The 22902-nt window shown below is 41.6% G+C and overlaps 1 protein-coding gene across 4 annotated transcripts in view; it reads right to left on the bottom strand.

The window, feature by feature from the left end:
- The window catches only part of FAM189A1 (family with sequence similarity 189 member A1), a 406051-nt gene that overhangs the window by 11502 nt on the left and 371647 nt on the right, over positions 1–22902 (bottom strand). For all 4 annotated transcript variants that reach the window (XM_030578098.1, XM_030578099.1, XM_030578101.1 and 1 more), the window contains 3 exons: positions 17553–17713; positions 14720–14855; positions 2333–2408 (listed from right to left, as the gene is read on the bottom strand). In XM_030578098.1, the coding sequence (XP_030433958.1) occupies positions 2333–2408; positions 14720–14855; positions 17553–17713 (373 nt within the window). The remainder of the gene's footprint in view (positions 1–2332; positions 2409–14719; positions 14856–17552; positions 17714–22902) is intronic.

Genomic DNA, 22902 nt, shown 5'->3' with positions numbered 1-22902 from the left:
CGGAGCCGCCTGCCGCCCCCCCCAGCAAAATGCCGCCCCCCAAATAATCCTGGTGCCCTAGGCGACTGCCTAAGTCGCCTAAATGCTAGCACTGGCCCTGTTTGGACCCATTGGTTAGCCTGACTTAAGGGCCTTATTTACACTTTCTCATGATTGCTACACTCCACTGCTGCAGTTCCCCTAGTGGAACCAACAGAGGAAGCTGTAGTAGAGGCTGGTCAACATCATCTTGACTACCATTATCATTTAACCCTGGTCTGAGCAGGTCTAGCTGCACAATGAATGCTTTACCATGGTACTCACAACAGTGGCAAGGTTATTTCAGGACATTTTTGTAAGGGCGGGCATTGGGGGAACCTAGTGTACACACAGACATAGCATGTTAATGCATAATATACTTAAGTAAAATGTATGCAGTGTTGTTGTAGCTATGTTGGTCACAGGATATTAGACAAGGTGAGTAAGGTAATATCTTTTATGTGATCAGCTTCTCTTGGTGAGAGAGAACAGTTTTCAAGCTGACACAGTTTTCAAGCTGAAGCAGAGCTCTGTGTAAGGTCAAAAGCTTCTCTCTCATCAACGGCAGCTGGTCCAATAAAAGATATCACCTCACCCACCTTGTCTCTTTCTCAGTATGCAAAGGAATACATTCCTGTGGTTGGAGGCAGAAACTCTTTTGAAATGAGAATATACATGAAAACATTGGATTTATATTCACTGTATGTATTCTGTCATGTTAGTAATACCAAAATTTAATAAAAATGTAACAGAGTTACATTTTTAAAGATGCACATATACTTTTACATCTCCCATCGTGTAAAAGAAAGAGTATGCATTTGTAATGTCTACATAATAAATACATATGCACAAAGCTATAAAATGTTTATGACTGAATCACTGATTCTTAACTCATCTACAGCATCACATATTATTTCAATACAAAGCAGAAAGGAGACACATTCTGCTCATCAAAGTGACCCAATAAATTCAGTTTTGATAAAACAAATTAAATATCTGCTATGAGTATATAAGAAAACTCTTTGTAAACATCCCCTCCTTAATAATAAAAACTGGTCACCTTGAATTGTCAACATCACTGCACAAAGATGTCAAATTTTTTTTTTTAAGACTATTTAGTGCTAGTGAAAAGTGAGGAATTGACCACTCTGGAGACTGAAGCCTTCTAGCTATCCACAAAACATACAAATCATGGGAAGTACCCGATTCCCAACACTGATGTGTCAGCATACTCTGACACTATTTTGGAAGATAACAGAAGATAGTTCAGTCCTCAGACCTGTTAAAATTTTAGCTTCTCTTCTGAGATTGTCAGCAACGGTGCCAAGACGTAATACCTACAGGGTGTTAATGTTGGCTATGATATGGACACCTATCTGCTGGGGATTAGACTGAGACCATCACCTCATTTCATATACATTACTGAACAGCCATCAGGTAGTAACACGTTCTGGTCATTGAGCTGAATTTATGACATTGACCTAGAGGTGAATACCTCTCAATGTCAATCAGACTTGTTACAGAAAGGCTGTCTTGATCAACTTTGTTAAAAGAATGAGCTGGCCCTGTGCAGCTGCTGCTCAGGATCCCTATTCAAGAGATCTGCCTTCAGAAAAAAGAGCTCAGGTTCATTCCTGGTCTTCTGGAGCAGCAGTAGGGAAGAGCGATGTGAGTGTACCTGTCCAAAGGCAGCCACAATTGCTTATTAATATTATTTACAGAGTGCCACAGGAATGCATGGTGCTTTAATGGCAACTAAAAGCCTCAGGAAAGCTTCCAATCAAAGTAAGCTCTCCACAGAGCTTTGGAGACTGCTTTGGAGAAGAAAACTGGCTTTCTTCTGTGCCTGTTTTACCATTCTAGCAATATCAGTTTGTGAAGAAGGAAAGTAGTGAGTGACTGGGACAAAAGTGTTTCTTATTATGACCAAGATGGGACAAAATCCCTCCTCTTCTAGGTAGAAAAGAACGAACAAGAGGAAACAGCTCACGCTAACACCCAGTCTACACTTAAAAGTTAGGTTGACATAGCTACATGCTCAAGGGTGTGACAAATTCACACTCCTGCATGACATAGTTAAGCCAACCTAACCCCCAGTGTAGACATGGCTAGACCGAGGGAAGAATTCCATCGACCTAGCTACTGCCGCTCAGGGAGATGGCTTGCACACATGGATGGATAAACTCCTTCCCTCACGCTACGCCCTATGTCAGTATACCTGCAGCAATGTAGCTGTGCCACTGTAGCACCCATAGGATAAACATGGCCTTAGTGACAACTGCCTGCTCCCAAAATAAACAAGCAATAAAATCACCTTGTGTGCTAAAGCCGGCTGTCGTGTTTCTCTCACCCAAACTGGATTCAGTCACTTGCTGAGCTGTACCGGTGATCTGTACAGAAAGTGTATAATAAATAGTGTGTTAGCCTGCAGATAGTATTACCCACACATACAGGGCTGAAACATACTGTCATGGAGCTAAAGGATATGACTGGTAATGTGAAAAAGCTATCCTATAAGTTGCTATTCAAATCAAAAGGTATTTATAGACATAGTAATTTACTATGTCTTTGGATCAGCAGCAGATGCAGAACAAATGAACATGCCTAAAGCAATTGCTGGATTTTCCAGAATCTATAAAATAAATTATCTTGGGTTCAGAGGCATTTAGGGCTTCAGGCTAACGTTACCAAGCCTAATGACTGCGGTGCTTAAAATTAATGCTCCTATCTTCTTAGCATACGTGCAACACGCCTCAGGTGGCACATGACCAGGATTCATCTCTGAATTTGATCCACTGGTTGGATCATTAGCTTCCCTGCCCAGTACTGATGGGGAGTGCAATGTGAACTGATCCATAACACCACAATGCTCCTATTACCAACAGTCTTTCTGTAGTGGTCTATATATGTCACTCTATTCCAGAGGTGGGCAAACTACGGCGTGCGGTGCCACCCTGCCCGGCCCTTGAGCTCCCGGCCCCTCCTCCACAGCCACGCAGCCGTGTGGGCAGACCTCTGAGCAGCGGAGCTGCACGCTCCTGCCGAGTGGAGTGGCAGAGCGTCTAGCTCCGGCCAGGCAGCGCGGCTGCCAGACATGCTGCTCTGAGTGGCATGTTAAGGGGGCTAGGGGTTGGATAAGGGGCAGGGGATCCTGGAGGGCGGTCAGGGGATGGGGAACGGGGGAGTTGGATAAGTGTGGGAGACCTGGAGGGCCTGTCAGGGGGCGGGAGTGTGGATAGGGGTCAGGGGATGGGGAACGGGGGGCCTGTCGGGGCAGGGGTGTGGATAGTGGTCGGGGCAGTCAGAGGATTGGAGCAGGGGGGTTGGATAGGGGGTGGGGTCCTGGGGGGGCAGTTGGGGCGGGGGGTCCCGGCAGTTGGGGCGGGAGGGGGACAAGGAACAAAGGGTGTTGGATGGGTCAGGGGTTATGAGGGGGGCAGTCAGAGAGCGGGAAGTGGGAGGGGACGGATAGGGGGCGGGGGCCAGGCTGTTTAGGGAGGCACAGCCTTCCCTACCTGGCCCTCCGTACAGTTTTGCAACCCCAATGTGGCCTTTGGGCCAAAAAGCTTGCCCTCCCCTGGTCTATTCCCACCATGTGGCCATGGGGAAAAAGTGCAGGGTGGAACCAGCAGAGATTACAGCTGGTAGAAGCAGATGTAGAAACAGCCAAAGTACACAAAGAGAACTTTCTGCAGTTTTGACTGGATTTTCTCTGCCTCCTGCTGCTTGGCTGCTTGCTGCAACCCTCTTCTACCACCCTCACAGTCTCTTCACCTCAGCTTCATGCCACACGTTCTCCACATACCCTCTTTTCCCCTGCCCTGTCAGCCTCACCCTTCTTCCCTTCAGCAGGCACTCCTTTCACTTTTCTTTCCATGTACCTTATCCTGTTCTAACTAATCATGGAACTATCATGCTATCCGCTGCCATCACATTGTTCATGCTGCTTTCCCCCACCCTCCTTTTGTCTTTTTAGACTGTGAGCTCTTTGGGGCAGTCACTGCCTGATACTCTGAGTTTGTACAGAATCCAGCACAATAACCCTGTTCTTGGTTGGCCCCTAGGCTCTACCACAATAAACATTAATAATATTCTTCACTTTCGGTCCTTGAACAACTAGAGCAAAACAGCTTTGGGGTTTACTTTGCAGAATACATTTAAGTATTTAATGTAGTAATCTCTAAAATGCTATAGGGTTCTTGTAGACGGATGGTGCTCTGTTACAGCAGGGCATTATTATTTATAGAAGGAGACTCATTACAGTTGCCAACAATTTGCAAGGGTGGATTATTATTAACAAATGGTTCCTTCTGCCAGAAGGAAATTCCAGGATGTTCCCCCCACCCCAAATTATTCACTGATGCAGCACAGTTTGTGGTTTTGAAAAGTTCTTCAAAGCCTTTTCCCCATCATTTTAAAACATCTTAATATATTTTTCTCCTTGAAATGCAGTTACAAATTTCACTTTATATATAGATGATAAAAATCAGATGATGGGTTTCTGTAAATCACAAAGCTACCTAAGGAATGATAAAAAAAATTTTCTTAAAAAAAAATAGAGATGGGTGTATAGGGGAGGAGAGTTTGCAAAACAAAATACAGAGAAATGCCTGATTTATTTCTCATTAAGGGAGGAAAGTTAGCATTAAAAAGCTATCAACTTGATTAAGGTTAGATACAACATTCATAACTCCAGCTTCATGTGGATTCCTGTTGGAGATTTCTTTGCAAAATCACTAAGAGGGAGCAGAGCTCAAAGAGAGCATGCCAAAGGGGAAGAATTTAAAAAATCTAGACAAGTCTTTAAGAACCTGATTCAAACACTACTGAAGTAAATGGGCTTTAGACCAGGTCCTTAACCTTGTTTTTAATCCCTCCCATCAGATTTTTAGCAGTTCTTTGGGAACCTGCTATTGGAAAAGAATACGTGGTAATTATAAATAAAACAAGAGTTCCAAACTATACCCTAAGATGAGGTCAGTATAGCACGAGAAGTTATGTCATCTTTAGTAGACCACATCACGTCTGCTTCTGTATGGCCACATTTAACTAGCAGACGTTCATTGCAATAGATGACAGAGCCTAGAAGTAATCATCAATCACCTCTATACAAGCTCTGGTGTTGAGGGCTTAATTTGTATTTGGCTATCTATAAAATTGAATGTAACATTACTACACAAAAGCCATTAAGAAAAGAGCTCTAAGTGTTTGTGAATGTGACTATCTACATAAAAAACGGTATCAGAAATATTCCCCGTGCAGATACAGCTTCTGTGATGCAGTACTGCAGAGCAGGCCAATATTTAAAGTAATAGGGTCTTGTTGTGAAATTATTTACTGACAAAGTTTTATCTTCAAAAAATCTTTCTTCACTATATGTGAAAAAGCCTGGTTACTTACCTTGTACAGTAGCTGGAGTTCTTTGAGATATGTATTCCTCAAGGTGCATATGTACTCTATACACCTGAGTCTGGATGATTTTTCGTTAGCAATGTCCTTGGGTCCGCACCTATACCCTTCTCCTCCTCATGTGCCAAACCAAAGATATGAGGAGGTGGGAGATGGACTAATTGCCTCTGTAGTTCCTTCTCTACCATGAATACCTTGTATAGCAACAAGCTAAATAACCAGACATCCAGTGAGGGTCCATTTGCGTATTCCATTTGAGGTGACTCACAGTGTTCATCGAGGACGATGGTGTCAGCAACTCTGCTGTATTGCAGAGCGAAGGACTGTTCTTCTGAAGGATGTGTCTATTATAGAACTTTGTACCAGGATGTAACACTTCATAGAGGTATGAACAGAGCCCCATGCTGCCACTCTATAGGAACATCTCAAAGTGAAGGTATCTCAGAGGAGATTGCTTCTCCTCTCATACATTTGGCAAAAGAGACAAATACTTAAGGACATTTCCTAAAAGGTTTCATCCTCAGCAGGTAAAAGGCCAAGGCTTGTCCAATATCCAAAGAGTGGGGCTTCTCATCCTCTCTGGTAGCCTGGAGATTCTGGTGGAAGACAGGTAAAATGAATGACCTGGGCCAGACAGAATTCCAAGATTACTTTCGGAATGAATTTAGGATATAACCTCAAGGAGACCTTATCCTTACGGATGACCATATAGGGAGGGACTGCCATAAGGGCGCCAACTCATCTACTCTTCTGGCTGAGATGATTGCAACCAGAAAGGCAACCTTCATGGATAGGTGAGCAAAGAAACATGGAAGCTAAAGGTTTGAAGGGGGAATTTGTTAGTGTGGATAAGACTAGCTCAAGGTTCCATATTGGGCAGGTTTCATTACTAGAGGAAAGGTTCTGATAAGTCCCTTTGAAAACCTTACTGCAATCAGATAGGCGAAGATTGTATGGTTGTCCACTAAAAGGCAAAAGGCACTAATAACTGCCAAGTGTACTCATAAGGAGGTGAGGCAACTGTGACATTTTCAGAGACAGGAGTTAGTTCAGAATATTAAGGATCTCTGAATACTCTAGGGCTAGCCGATGATGTTGACACCATGCAAAGAACCTCTCCCATTTTGCAGTATAGTGTTTTCTTGTGGAGTCTTTTCTGCTATTGCTAATGATGGATTATACAGCCTCCATGCATGATCTTTCATCCAAATACGAAGCTGCTAGACGAAGAGATACTGGTTTGCAATGGAGGATCTTGCCCCTGTCTTGGGTTAACAGGTCTGGCAGGAGCTTTTGAATGTAGATGCAAGGAGAATGCTAGTGAACTAAAACTGCCTTGGCTACATGGGGGCTACTAGGATAACCAACATTTTGTCCTGTTTGATCTTCCTCTGAACCCAAGGCAAGAGGGGAATGTATGGAAATGCATACATTAGTGGTTCTGAATGTTGTACTAGAAATGCATCCCATTTGGAGCTGTGTCCTCATACCGTTTGAGGAGGCTGGATATTTCCTGTTTTTGTTAGATGCAAAGAGATCCCATGATGGGAATTCCTGTTGTTGAAAGATGTTCTATACCACCAAGTCGTTAAGTTCCCATTTGTGGTCTTTGGAGAAGTGTCCTCTGACATGGTCTGCCAGAGCATTTTGCACCCCTGGAAGATGCACTGCTCAAAGGTGATATGGTGGCAGAGATATGACAGAAATTGTTTGCAAGCCTCATGCACTGTATTCAATTTTGAATTCCTGAAAGGTCCAGATAGCTCCCGAACCTCACAGAGAGGAGTCTGTAATTAGTTTTTTCGTGGGTCAGGGTGTGTGTGCAAAGGGAACTGACTTCATGTTTTCCTACCAGGCAAGTAACCTCAGGACCCCATGGGGGAGCGAAACTGACTTGCCAAGAGTAAGCTTTCATGGCACATAGATTGTCCATAACTATGCTTGTAGACTGGGATTCTCAAACTTCATTGCATCGCGACCCTTCAAACTGAGAGTTGGAAAAGAGTTGTCTTTGTTTAGTGAGGGGATTAGAGAGACCAGGGCGATAATTCTGAAACATAAAAGCAGATTAAGTCATTCAGCTATCAGATATAGTATGAGCCTCCAGCCTCCTTTCTTCTTGTGGATGAGGAAATATCTTAAGTAAAATCCTCTTCCCATGTATTGGGGTGTTGCCAGCTCTATGGCTCCCAGATAGAGCAGAGAGTCCACTTCCTGGGTGAACATCCTCTCGTGAGAGGGTCCCTGAACAGGGAATCTGTTGTATATCCATCATATATCCAGGGATGATGATTTCCAGAACACACGTCTGACGTTAAATGGTGCCATGCTGGAAAAAAAAGTAAGCTAGGCAGCTAATAAAAAAGGGTGTGGGAATCTGGCTCAAGTGGACTTGCTACGAGGACTCAAAGGTCTCATCAAAAGTCATCAGTCAGTAATGACTCTCAGCTATTACTGGACTGGCTGGATTTGCGCTAGTGACTGTAATGTACATTCTGTGGCTGCTTGATTTTGACTTTGATTTTAACAGACCTTGTGTGGTGGCAGTATGCAGCACACGTTCCGTTCCTCAATCTGTAAGCTAAAGAGCCAGGGAGATACAGGTGTTGTATGCTCTCAGCAGTTTCTGTGTTTTCTGTGAACTAATGTTTCTTTAGCACAAGGGACACCACAGTGACCTTGAGGGGAAAGGCTCCATTATCCCCTCACCTATCTCCTACACCACAGCTCCTACTTATTTTTAAGCTAAATTTCAGGCTTAAAGAAATGTAAAAAAACCTGTTTTGACAGTAAAACAAAAGAGCTTACTGTCACGGAGTCCCTGGGCAATGCTTTGAAACTGCTCCCCACAGAGCCAGTCAGGACTTTGGGGAGCCTCCTCTCCCTTGGAGCAGACTGTCTTCAGGGCAAGAAGCTCATCACACGGCTTCACCTCCTGGGTCTCTCCTTGGAGTATTCAGCATATGCCCCTCCGTGTGCTTCCCACAGCGAGTACGCCCAGGCAGGGTCCTGGGGAAGCCAGAGGGTCTTGCATGCACCCCCACTTCACTTCGCAGTCAGATGTGACTCTTAGCCAGCCAGTAAAACAAAGGTTTATTAGATGACAGGAACACGGTCTAAAACAGAGCTTGTAGGTACAGAGAACCAGACCCCTCAGCCAGGTCCATTCTGGGGCCCAGCGAGGCAGACACCCACGTCTGCACTCACTTCTGGTCCCCAGCCAGCTCCAAAATTGAAACATCCTCCAGCCCCTCCTTTCTGGTCTTTGTCTCTTTCCCGGGCCAGGAGGTCACCTGATCTCTTTGTTCACCTTTAGCTATTCCTTGGCAGGATGAAGGGCCCCATCCATTTGTTGCTAGGATACAAAGTGTCGGCAATTTATGCACAGTGGTAACTTAAGAAATGCATAGGGGAAACTGAGGCACCCACACTATTCAGAGGAAACATTAAGAACAGCCCCACTTTGTCACACTGACCAACACCTACTTTTCATTCACTCGATTTATTTTTCTGAAAGGAGACAACACCAACACAAACACAGGGCCTATTCTGGAAACCCTGTATGAATATGAGTAAGGGTACATCTACACCAGGTTTCCCCAAACTTTTTACCTTGCATCCCCACCCTGCCCCAGCTGTGGTTGGGAGCTGGGACCAGATATGGGGCTGGAGTTGCAGCCAGGGTGAGAGCCAGGGGCCGAGGCCGGGACCACAGCTGGGGGCAGGAATGTGGCCAGGAATGGGGTCGGGACTGAGAGTGGAGCCATGCTGGGGCAGGACTGGAGCTGCAGCTGGGCTGGGAGCCAGAGGCTGAGACTGGGGTTGCAGCTCGGGGTAGGGCCGGAGCAGAGCTGGGGGCAGAGCAGGGCTGGTTGGTGCTCCCTGGCCCCCTTGGGGGCTGGCCTGGGCCCCACTGTGCCTCCCAAATATTCCTCCATGCCTGCCTGGGGGGGCACGCTCAATAGTTTGGGGATCACTGGTCTACACTTAAAACGCTACATCTGCACACCTGTGCCGGCATAGCTCTTCAGTGTAGACACCATCTATGCTGATGGGAGGGTCCCTTCCATCAGCGTAGTTAATCCACCTCGCCAAGAAGTGGTAGCTAGTTCAGTGGAAGAATTCCTCCACTAACCTAGCACTGCCTACATCGGAGGTTAGGTTTGCTGACTTACAATGCTCAGAGGTGCAGACTTTTCACACCTGAGTGACATAGTTAAGCCAACTTAATTTTCAAGTGTAGACCAGGCCTCAATCAAGCTAACTATCTTCTTGCCTGCTGAATCAGACGTAAGATATTTCCTACCAATGCTCATCTCCAGTAATGCCAGACGTATCTTGTACGTTGTGGCATTTAGTCTGAATGGAACATACCCAGAACACAGCCTGGAATCCTTGAATTTTTCAGTAATGGCAAGAAGGTGAAATGTTTCCACCTGTGCAGTGGCTCTGTTGCTAATAGTGAGACACTGCTAACTTTTCCAGGGAGTGAATTACTCAGGGAGTGGATTATGCAGGGAGAATTTGGAGGTAACACTCCTTCTTCTGGGTCAGGGTGAAGATTACATCATTCTCTCTCAACCCTTTAGGGTTTATTCTGGGGGTACAAGATCAACTTCAAAGTGAGTCACTTGCTTTCTTAGACTTAGAAGCACCACATGGACCAAGAGCTCGTTTAGCACATTTCTAAGAAATGGTGCTGAGTGAATAAGATAGTGTGCTTGGAAACGTAGGGCTCTTTCACTGAAAATTGATAAGAAAAATGAAAAGACAAGACCTCTCAGCTTAACCTCTGGGCTCCTGGCTGTAATGTGCAGACTCTTTACATTGGGGTATAGCTTTCTTTAAATGTAATATTTGGCCTTCCTAGTGGTGGTACTTTGCTGGCAGACTGGAAATCAAATTGAGGAATAGATAGAGCATTCTTCCACTTTACACATGGGTTTTACAACATCCCTTCTCTTAATACCAACAGAGTACTCTGCGCAGCCTGTTTACAGAAAAGATGGCAATATCTTTAATCTCTATATAAAAATATCAACTGCCTGAGGCTTCAGCTGCTCCAGTGGCATCGAAAAAAGTGGAAAGATGCATGGACAGCATATATATATATATATATATATATATATATATATATATATATATATATATATATATATATATATATATATATATTCAGACTCCATTTTACTAGAATTAAATCCATTTAAGTCTGCCTGGTCAGCGTATTCATAATTTGCATTTCCTTCACTGTCTCTTTCTCCATTTATCAGAATTATTGCTGAAATGTAATTTATATGCAGTTTACACTAATAAGTGGAATTGATTAACCTTCTGTTTGCTTGGGGGAAGGGAAGCCATCTTTTAACAGTAACAATCCCTTAATGTTTAGTCAGGTCAAAGCTCCTGCTCACCAATGGGAGGGAATGCAGGTGTTACTGGCACAGATTCTCTTATCCACCCTGCACCCCGGTAATGGATGTCATGAATAGGAATATCCTCAGGAACACTGGCTGCATTAAAAGATAGTCACTAAGCTGTTAGGATTCAAAGAATAGCTAAACCAGGGCTTAAATTCAGCTGGAGCTGTCCGGAGCAGAGCTCTGGTAAATATTTTTAAAGCCTCGAGCTCCTGTGTGCCCCATGGGGCTGAAGCTCCTAGCCTCGGGGCTCTGGGAAATACTATATGAGAATTTAAGCCCTGAGCTAAACCATGCTTTCCGCAACTCTGCGCAGCCTACAAATTAGTAAAGCTTACAAGATATTTACTGGTATAATTCATCCAGAGACTGGGTCTTTCTATTCTACCCTAGCAGATATCACCCCTCCAAAAGTAGTGCGAAAAGCACTGTTTTCAAGGCAATACAACAAGTTGCAGTATGGATGACAACTGCAAATTGTATTTAGAAGCAACCACTGCTACTAGCACTGACATTTTCTGTTCCTATCCAGGAAATAGTTATGTCTAATTTGATATAATTTGATAAAATTCTAAAGAACAAACAAAAAAAAATATGCCTCATGCTCAGTAAGAGGCTTAATAATTATTATTGATTAATGGCTCCCAGCAGCACTTCTGTAGCTAAAGCTCTGCCATTATTTCCATTGGAAAGTCTGACTTTGAGGAGTTTATAAAGCTGGTCAATTCAATTCATACCGTGCTGCAACCTGATGCATATTATATGAGAGTGTGTAGCATGTATCAATAATTATTATTGATTAATGACTCCCAGCAGCACTTCTGTAGCTAAAGCTCTGCCATTATTTCCATTGGAAAGTCTGACTTTGAGGAGTTTATAAAGCTGGTCAATTCAATTCATACCGTGCTGCAACCTGATGCATATTATATGAGAGTGTGTAGCATGTATCTAAGAATTTGAGTCTCCATTCTATATTCCTTGCAGATCTAAATTTGTCACGGACTTTAAGGCTGTGTTCTTCAGTTTTTAAATTCTTTGGGACTTCTGGTCACAATGAATGCAGGTTTGGGCCTTTGGTGTTAATGAAAGTGTCAAGAATATAAGTTGTTCTGCAACCTCTACTATTGCCAATGCACTTCACTCCTCACCTCCCACATCTCTTGCCATTCTACTCTTAGAGCTTTCCTGGCTAGAAACTGCCAGGCATACAGTGGGGTAATGTGGATTAACACCCAATAAGAGCTTTATAATCATGATCACATAATAATTAAAAATCCACCGCTCATTTTCACTTGAGACCAGAACCAACACTGGAACCCAGGTGCCCAGAGATGAATGGATGGGTGCACTGAAACTGACCCAACTGTCAGAGATTTATGGACAATGTATCTGCTTAGGAGGGCTTTTGGGGAGCCGTGACATAATAGGGTAGAGTATGATTTTGCTGCCTTAAGTTACTAGCTCGTTAAATTAATTATTTTTGTCGTCATTGAATGCCACATGCTGCTGGGGTGACTATTCCTGTGTAAACTGTGATCCTGACTAATAGTCAGAGCACCCAGAATGGTGGACAGGCATATTTTTGTATTTAAATATAAATAAATAAATAGCCATTTCTATAACTTTCTAGCATACTACATACAAATTCTCACCTGAAATATGTTTTTTTAAAAAAACAGATCTGATTTTAATTGCTTTTGCCTTTTTTTAAATTTAGAGATAAGACACAAATATAAAAACATTACAAAACACCCTAAGCTTTCAGATTCCTTTATAATCAATGCTGTAAAGAAAACAGGGCAGAATTTCACTAAATAACATTTTAGAAATTAGCTAATTGGGACTTTAAAATGTTGCTGTTCAGTAGCAATTTTCATTGACTCATCTCTATTACTGAAGAATAAATCAGAGAGACAAAGGGGAAACTACCTTTGATTGGACCAACTTCTGTTGGCAAGAGAGAAGTTTCGAGTTTACACAGATCAGAGTCAAACAATGTTTGGCCTGTTGCTACCTTCTGTCAGGTATAAGTGAGAAAAACAGACTTAGCGGAAGCTGCTATGTGAGGTTAAGAAAGTTAAGAATGGCTGATGGGTCTCATTTAAGCCTAGCTGCACATCCGTGCTGCTTTCTTTGGACACTTTGTAAACTGTCAGCAATTTTCCCTCTGTGGTGGTGGGACCATGTGTTTATACTGTAATTGAATGTTTCTTAATACGTTGGTTTGCCTGGGGGAGAGCTACCACAGGTTATTTCTTATATATGCTGAGTAAATGTGAAGGACTCTAGTAACACATAGTCTAGACACGTGCTATGTTAACCAGCTCTATGCACCTAGTTTTGCAATTGTGCACCTCAGCCCTGACAAGCAGTAGTCAGTATGTTACATTCCTCAGACTTCCTTGAGTTTCTACTGAAATTTGAAGAAAATCAAAGATCCCAGAAGCAAGTAAAAAAGAGAAACTGAGACTGTTATATGGGGTCGCAGTTTATCAGCATGATCACCACGCACCCCTTACATATCACTATTTAATTTGTCATTAACTGTTTCCCCCATGTAGACCATAATTCTGTAACTGGTTGTCTGAATGAATTTTGAGTCGCATGGTATGAAATAATGTAGAAAATACAACTGAAAAATAGAAATGAGATGTACTGGACCTTTTGTTAAAGCTTATAATGGAGTTAAGGGGCTTGTAGAATACTGTTATTGATACAATATATCAGCCATTACTGCAAATAATAGCATCAAAAAGTATGAGTAACAGCAAAATTACAGACAAATGTAGATTCTGCTCATTGCTTTGTTACAGAAATACGTCCCTACTTCTTATAGTTCAATATATAGCTGCGTATGGTTCCTTATCACTTAATGTAATCACTAGGTGCAGGTCAGTTTCCAGTATTCTGGGGCCAGCTTGGTTTCTGTTCCTGGAAGGCTATATGTTAGAACTGGTAGAGAGTAAATTTTGACACTGGGCATAAGCCTTTCTGTCAAGACTTGGGCAAGTTATTATAAGAAAATCTATGCCAGCTCTTTTCCAGAAGATAATTTGAGATTCAATGCCAACTGCAAAGCACTTTTTTTTTAAATTGATCTATAATCTTTTGCAGGAATTTCTCCTAACTCTAATATGGTACTTAATGGAATTTTATATAGAAATTTGTATTAATCTAAGCCCAGACCAGAGGACATGTTAAAATTATATGTCCCATGAGCTGCATTTCTAATACACACAAAGATGGTATCATCACATTTTGTACCAAATAAAATTACCTTCTTGGTTATCAAATCTAATTTTTGTACTATCTCCTACCTATGCACAGTACATTAAAGAAAAGTAAGGTAATCCCCCTGTTGGAGGCACTAGACTACTTTGAATAAAGGAAAACTGCTTCCCGCTTGAGGATTCTTCTTACCAAAAGGGCCCAAGCAGCCCAATCTCACTTCAGAACGTCATTCTCCATCCACACCTAAAAAAAAAGGTTCCCTGCTACAATGGCTCAAATCTCTTCTCCTAGGTTTCTTCAGTGATGGTCCAGTGTTCTGTGATTATTTTTGTGATTTTTTAAAAATGAATGACCTCAACTGAAATGCTATGTCTTATACAAACATTTGTCCAAGCATGCACCAGAATTTAGGAGGATGCAGATTTATAGGGGAAGGTCACAAGCTACTGCTGGGAAAGGAAAACACCCATTTAAGTTGAAGACAATGGACCAGAAATTATCAGTTTACAGAATGCAAAAGTGCTCACAATTCAAACACGTTTATCACTGTGTCCTTCAGGTACTCTTAACTCCTAAATTCTTTAGTAAGTAAGAGAATGGCCAAAGAGAATTCATCCCTATTTCCTTTGACTTTTCCTTACCTGACTAGCAGGGGTCTGTCCAATCACTGCTTCATAAGGAGGGGGCAGCTCCGTTGGATATAGCATTCCTGGACTGTTAATGGTGACTTCATATAAAGCACTGAAGGGGGGATGAGGAAAGTCCAAATGGAGACCTCTGTTAAAGAAAATAAATGTTCAATTATCATTTCACTGCACTGGATTTACCTGGAAAACTAATCTCATCTTCCACAATGATGTAGTTAGCAGATGCATGCCTCTGAATTTGTGATTGAACCCATCACAAAGCAGTCTGAGGAAGAGATTCATCAGACAAGTGAAATGAAGCCTAAATTCAAAGGATAGTTTAAAAATTTTATTCCATTTTTGGATACTGGCCATTTATACCAATCTATTCTATAGGCATTAATATCTTGCGCATACAGTACCCTGTAGCAATGTACATTAAATTAATGGCAATTTCCTCAAAAGATTAACTCTCACATTTAAATTCTGTGTATAATGCTAACAACTGTGGTAAAATTAATAGCATCTTTGTTTAATGTTCAAATATTGTTATCCCTGTCTTGTCTGAATTCATCCACTTCTCCATCATGGTCTTTTTTATATAGCAGCACTAATATAAATAAATGAATGTTTTAAATAGGGCTGTCAAGTGATTAAATAAATGAATCATGATTATTCGCACGATTAATCATGCTGTTATAGAATAATAGAATACCATTTATTTAAATATTTTTGGATGTTTTCTACATTTTCAAATATATTGATTTCAATTATGACACAGAACACAAAGTGTACAGTGCTCACTTTATATTTATTTTTGATTACAAGTATTTCCACTGTGAAAAAACAAAACAAATAGTATTTTTCAATTCCCTAATACTAGGACTGTAGACTAGAGCAATCTCTTTATCATGAAAGTTGAACTTACAAATGTAGAATTATGTACAGAAAATAACTGCATTCAAAAATATAACAATGTAAAACTTTAGAGCCTACAAGTCCACTCAGTCCTACTTCTTGTTCAGCCAATCACTCAGTCTGTTTACAATTTGCAGGAGATAACACTGCTGCTTATTGTTTACAAAGTGAGAACAGGCATTCACATGGCACTGTTGTAGCCGGCATTGCTAGATATTTACGTGCCAGATGTGCTAAAGATCCATATGCCCCTTCATACTTCACCACCATTCCAGAGGACAGGCATCCATGCTGATGATGGGTTCTGGTCGATAACGATCCAAAACAAAGTGGATCGATGCATGTTCATTTTCATCATCTGAGACAGACGTCACCAGCAGACGGTTCACTTTCTTTTTTGGTTCGAGTTCTGTAGTTTCTGCATAGGATTGTTGCTCTTTTAAGATGGCTGAAAGCATGCTCCACACCTCATCCCTCTCGGATTTTGGACGGCACTTCAGATTCTTAAACGTTGGGTCAAGTGCTGTAGCTATTTTTAGAAATCTCACATTCGTACCTTCTTTGCATTTTGTCAAATCTGTGAAAATGTTCTTCAAACAAACATGTGCTGGGTCATTGTCCGAGACTGCTATAACATGAAATGTGGGTAAACAGAACAGGAGACATACAATTCTTCCCCAAGGAGTTAAAGTCACTAATTTAATTAACGCATTATTTTTTTAACAAACATCATTAGCAGGGAAGCACATCCTCTGGAATGGTGGCCGAAACATGAAGATGCATACGAATGATTAGCATATCTGGCTTGTAAATACCTTGCAACGCTGACTACAAAAGTGCCATGCGAATGCTTGTTCTCACTTTCAGGTGACATTTTAAATAAGAAGCAGGCAACAGCATCTCCTGTAAATGCAAATTAACTTGTTTGTCTTAGCGAGTGGCTGAACAAGAAGTAGGCCTGAGTGGACTTGTAGGCTCTACAGTTTTACATACCATATATACTCGTTCATAACTGAAGATTTTTTGGTAAAAACTGATGCATCAAAGAGTGGGAGTGGCTTATAAATGGGTCTACACCAAAATTTGATGATTTTAAACTCTATGGAATCACTGAATTGAATATCTAATACATTGTCATTTTGTTTACCTGGAGCATCTGCAGACATGGAGCTCCTCAGCTCTCTGTGGCCGCAGTTCGCCGTTCCCAGCCAATAGGAGTGGCTTCCAGAAGCTCCCACTGGCTGGGAACAGCAAACTGCGGCCACAGGGAGCTGAGGGGCTCCATGCCTGCAGACGCTCCAGGTAATTAAAATGTCCCAACCCACCAGTGGCTTACCCTGATTGCCAGGAGCAAAAGTTTGCCAACCCCTGAAATATTGGGTTGGCTTATGAAAGGGTCATACAGTTTTTTGCTATTTTACCTAACCATCTTGGGGGGTCGGTTTATAAACGAATGGGCTAATGAACGAGTATATACAGTTTTGCTTTGAATGCAGTTATGTAACAAAAAAAAAATCTACATTTGTAAGTTACACTTTCACAATAAAGAGATTGCACTACAGTACTTGTAGGAGGTGAACTGAAAAATACTATTTCTTTTGTTTATCATTTTTACAGTAGAAATAGTTGTAAAAATAATAATATAAAGTGAGCACTGTATACTTTGTATTCTGTGTTGTAATAGAAATCAATATACTTGAAAATGTAGAAAAACAGCCACAATCAACAGCCCTAGTTTTAAAATACGTTCTAGGAGACTTTGTGAAACATGAACAAAACTACAGTTCATATTTTTGGAAAAGACATCCACTATAAAGGAAGGATGCTATGGGGCTGTCTGTATTGTATAATTCATTTTCTCTGAAGTAGTCTCAATCTATGCCCCAAAACTATGAAAGAATGATGTTAATGTTCAGAGACAAAGAATTACCTCTGTGCTTCCATCACAGGTGCGCAGGTATATTCAGGTGGGTAGTAGGGTGGTGGTGGTATTGGAGGTATGAACTCATCGAAGTCCAGGGTCTGATGCAGAATAGTTCCATGGGGAGTCATACAGTCTGGGTTGGTGGAATGTGACCTCTGTGGCAGAAACTGAAAATAAATAAAAACGGTAAGGTTTCTTCAGATGGTAATGGTAGAAATGACAAAAATAATAAGATGACATTCTGCCATCCTTATTTTCATTGAGTTGTACCTTATTCCACAAGTAACATTGCTGCAATCAATTGGTCTGCTTCAGGGAGTAGAGTACTACTCAGTATATGTGAGAGCGGTAGAATCTGGCCCAAAAGAAGGATGAGGAAATTCATAGAATCATAGAATATTAGGATTGGAAGAGACCTCAGGAGGTCATCTAGTCCAATCCCCTGCTCAAAGCAGGAGCCACACCAACTAAACCATCCCAGCCAAGGCTTTGTCAAGCTGGTCCTTAAAAACCTCTCAGGATGGAGATTCCACCACCTCCCTAGGTAACCCATTCCAGTGCTTCACCACCCTTCTAATGAAAAAGTTTCTCCTAATATCCAACCTAAACCTCCCCCACTGCAACTTGAGACCATTACTCCTTGTTCTGTCATCTGCTACCACTGAGAACAGTCTAGATCCATCCTCTCTGGAACCCCCTTTCAGGTAGTTGAAAGCAGCTATCAAATCCCCCCTCATTCTTCTCTTCTGCAGATTAAACAATCCCTGTTCCCTCAGCCTCTCCTCATAAGTCATGTGCTCCAGCCCCCTAATCATTTTTGTTGCCCTCTGCTGGACTCTTTCCAATTTTTCCACATCCTTCTTGTACTGTGGGGCCTAAAACTGGACACAATACTCCAGATGAGGCCTCACCAATATCAAATAGAGGAGAACGATCACATCCCTCGATCTGCTGGCAATGCCTCTACTTATATAGCCCAAAATGCCTTTAGCCTTCTTGGCAACAAGGGCACACTGTTGACTCACATCCAGCTTCTCGTCCACTGTAATCACTAAGTCCTTTTCTGCAGAACTGCTTCCTAGCCATTCGGTCCTTAGTCTGTAACAGTGAATGGGAGTCTTCTGTCCTAAGTGCAGGACTCTGCCCTTGTCCTTGTTGAATCTCATCAGATTTCTTTTGGCCCAATCCTCTAATTCGTCTAGGTCCCTCTGTATCCTGTCCCTACCCTCCAGTGTATCTACCACTCCTCCCAGTTTAGTGTCATCTGCAAACTTGCTGAGGCTGCAGTCCAAACCATCCTCCAGATCATTAATGAAGATATTGAACAAAATTGGCCCCAGGACCGACCCTTGGGACACTCTGCTTGAAACCAGCTGCCAACTAGACATGGAGCCATTGATCACTACCCGTTGAGCTCGATGATCTAGCCAGCTTTTTATCCACCTTATAGTCCAATCATCCAACCTATACTTCTTTAACTTGCCGGCAAGAATACTGTGGGAGACCATATCAAAAGCTTTGCTAAAGTCAAGGAATAACACATCCACTGCTTTCCCCTCAACCACAGACCCAGTTATCTCCTCATAGAAGGCAATTAGGTTAGTCAGGCAAAACTTGCCCTTGGTGAATCCATGCTGACTGTTCCTGATCACTTTCCTCTCCTTGAAGTGCTTCAGATTGAGAACCTGCTCTATGATTTTTCCAGAGACTGAGATGAGGCTGACTGGCCTATAGTTCCCCAGATCTTCCTCCTTCCCTTTTTTAAAGATGGGTACTACATTAGCCTTTTTCCAGTCATCCGGGACCTCCCCCGTTCGCCATGAGTTTTCAAAGATAATGGCCAATGGCTCTGCAAATCACATCCGCCAACTCCTTTAGAACCTCGGATGCAGCACATCCGGCCCCATGGACTTGTGCTCGTCCAGTTTTTCTAAATAGTCCCAAACCACTTCTTTCTCCACAGAGGGCTGGTCACCTTCTCCCCATACTGTGCTGCCCAGTGCAGCAGTCTGAGAGCTGACCTTGTTTGTGAAGACAAAGGCAAAAAAACATTGAGTCCATTAGCTTTCTCTACATCCTCTGTCACTAGGTTCCCTTCCTCATTCAGTAAGGGGTCCACACTTTCCTTGACTTTCTTCTTGTTGCTAACATACCTGAAGAAACCCTTCTTGTTATTCTTAACATCTCTCATTAGCTGCAACTCCCCTACACGCACACATTCCCAAACCTAAAAACTAGGGCTGCCTAGCAATTAAAAAAAGAATTACGATTAATCACACTGTCAAACAATAATAGAATACCATTTATTTAAATATTTTTGGATGTTTTCTAGATTTTCAAATATATTGATTTCAATTACGACACAGATACAAAGTGTACAGTGCTCACTTTATATTTATTTTTTATTACAAGTATTTGCACTGTAAAAAAAACAAAAATAGTATTTTTCAATTCACCTAATACAAAGACTGTAGACTAGAGCAATCTCTTTATCATGAAAGTTGAACTTACAAATGTAGAATTATGTACAGAAAATAACTGCATTAAAAAAAATATAACAATATAAAACTTCAGAGCCTGCAAGTCCACTCAGTCTTGCTTCTTGTTCAGCCAATCACTCAGACAAACATGTTTGTTCACATTTGCAGGAGATAATGCTGCCTGCTTCTTGTTTACAATGTCACCTGGAAATGAGAACAGGTGTTCTCATGGGACTGTTGCTAGATATTTGGCATCACTAGATATTTACGTGCCAGATGCGCTAAAGATATATGGCAGAATGCGGGTAAAACAGAGCAGGGTACATACAATTCTCCCCCAAGGAGTTGGGTCACAAATTTAATTAACGCATTTTTTTTTAACGAGCATCATCAGCATGGAAGCATGTCCTCTGGAATGGTGGCCGAAGCATGAAGGGGCAAGGAATGTTTAGCATATCTGGCACATAAATATTTTGCAATGCGGGCGACAAAAGTGCCATGCGAATACCTGTTCTCACTTTCTGGTAACACTGTAAATAAGAGGAGGGAAGCATTATCTCCCTCCTATAAATATAAACAAAACTTGTCTGTCTAAGCAATTGGCTGACCAAGAGATAGGACTGAGTGGACCTGTAGGCTCTGAAGTTTTACATTGTTTTGTTTTTGAGTGCAGCTATGTAACAAAAAAAATCTACATTTGTAAATTGCAGTTTCACGACAAAGATTGCACTACGGTACTTGTATGAGATTAATTGAAAAATACTATTTCTTTTGTTTATCATTTTTACAGTGAAAATATTTGTAATAAAAAAATATACACTGTGATTTCAATTACAACACAGAATACAAGATATATGAAAATGTAGAAAAATGTCCAAAATATTTAATTTTTAATTACCGGTAGCAGTCTATTGTTTAACAGTGCAATTAAAACTGTGATTAATCATGATTATTTTTTTTTACTTAATTGCGTGAGTTAACTGCAATTAATCGACAGCCCTATTAAAATAAAAAAATACAACTGTACCAAACTCTAAACCATAACAATGATTGAGAATTACAAATCAAGGGCCTGATGCTGATCAGGCTCTAACACAGCAATAGGATCAAAAAGCACACTCAGTGATATAGAAAAACTGTGACATAAATGAGCCTGTTAGCAGGTTTAAATGACAGTGTGATACTATGGGGACTGTTCTGAAGATCAAATGAAACCTGGCCTTTGTGACCCTGTTCTATATGCTTTGCATGGGGAGAAGCACACCAATGGCCAATCAAAACACACAGAGGCATTCTTTCACCTTCTGTTGAGTCTCTGCTGTCATATTATTTTTGTAGGATTGGGAGATGATCGGGTCTTTAGCTCACCTTTTGAAACAATTGAGCTAAGAAAATTTGCTGAAGGCACACTTCTGCTTTATACTGGAACAAGTGAATATACCTGTTTGTATTGTTGTCTCATTGCATTATTATGGTTTTTACAAAATTTCCACTGACACAGCTTAAAGAAGCATTCATATAACAGGAAAACAAAAATGTTTATGTTTAGAAGACCTAGCACACGGCTTTCATTTTTAGCTTGGCAGGGGGTTATAACTTTCTGGGAAAAACTCATCTCAGATGTAAATCTGATTTTACATTACATCAGCAATGAATTTGGCTCCTTGTGTCTAGAACACGGGTAGGCACCCCATGGCACATGTGCTGAAGGCAGCACGAGAGCTGATTTTCAATGGCACTCAGACTGCCTGGGTGCTGGCCACCGGTCTGGGGGGCTCTGCATTTTAATTTAATTTTAAATGAAGCTTCTTAAACATTTTTAAAACCTTATTTACTTTACATACAACCATAGTTTAGTTATATATTATAGACTTAAGAGGAAGAGACCATCTAAAAATGTTACAATGTATTACTGGCACATGAAACCTTAAATTAGAGTGAGTAAATGAAGACTCAGTGCCCCACTTCTGAAAGGCTGCCGACCCCTGGTCTAGAAGGTTAAAGTAATCATTGTTCCATGAAACACTCTATGTATAAGATGTCTCAAAGGTCACAGTCTCAATGATGTAATATAACGGAGGGTCAGGGAGCCAGGTCTTCTTTGTTTGTGGGAAATTAACAATTAGAGGCTTACTAATTAGCTGTCAAGTTATACTTTCCAAGATGTCTACTAAGTAATTAGCCTCCCATGCTCCAGATTCTCCTACCACCTGTCAATCTACCCCTTTCAGTCAGTATGTTCTACTGATGCTTCTAGAACAAGAAAAGCATACTCATAGTAGTTACATATTACCTCTGGCCTGACGCCCACTAGGCTGGCAAAGCTCTTCCCAGGTTGAACCAAGGAACAAAAGGTATACTAAACCCTTAATGATGCTAGCCTAGGCAAGAAGTGGGGGGTTGAGTGGGGTGTCAATAGTCGCCCAGGTGGAGTCTCTGACAGACGTACAAGGAGAAAGTGTCACAGGAAGCACATTGCAGCAGGACAATCTGTCTCTCTCAGACAGACATGGGGTTAACTGGGCTGAGAGGAGTTTGCAAAAAAAGATTAAGGTAGAGGTAAGGGGAAATATACATCTAGCCCTGTTGTTCTACATGCTTGCTCTTATTCATAGATTTATAGATTCAAAGGCCAAAAGGACCATTGTGATCATCATCTAGTCTGACCTCCTGTATAACACAGACCACAGAACTCCACCAAAATAATTCCCTTTCAACTAGAAAATATCTTTAAAACAAAATCCAATCTTGATTTTAAAATTGCCAGTGACTGAAAATCCACCATAGCCCTTGGAAATTGTTCCAATGGTTAATTACTCTCACTGTGAAAAAATTTACAGCTTATTTCCAGTCTGAATTTGTCTAGCTTCAACCTG

The sequence above is a fragment of the Gopherus evgoodei genome, chromosome 10, assembly GCF_007399415.2.
Source record: "Gopherus evgoodei ecotype Sinaloan lineage chromosome 10, rGopEvg1_v1.p, whole genome shotgun sequence".
Taxonomy (NCBI): domain Eukaryota; kingdom Metazoa; phylum Chordata; order Testudines; family Testudinidae; genus Gopherus; species Gopherus evgoodei.
This window is presented reverse-complemented; position numbering and strand designations above follow the sequence as displayed.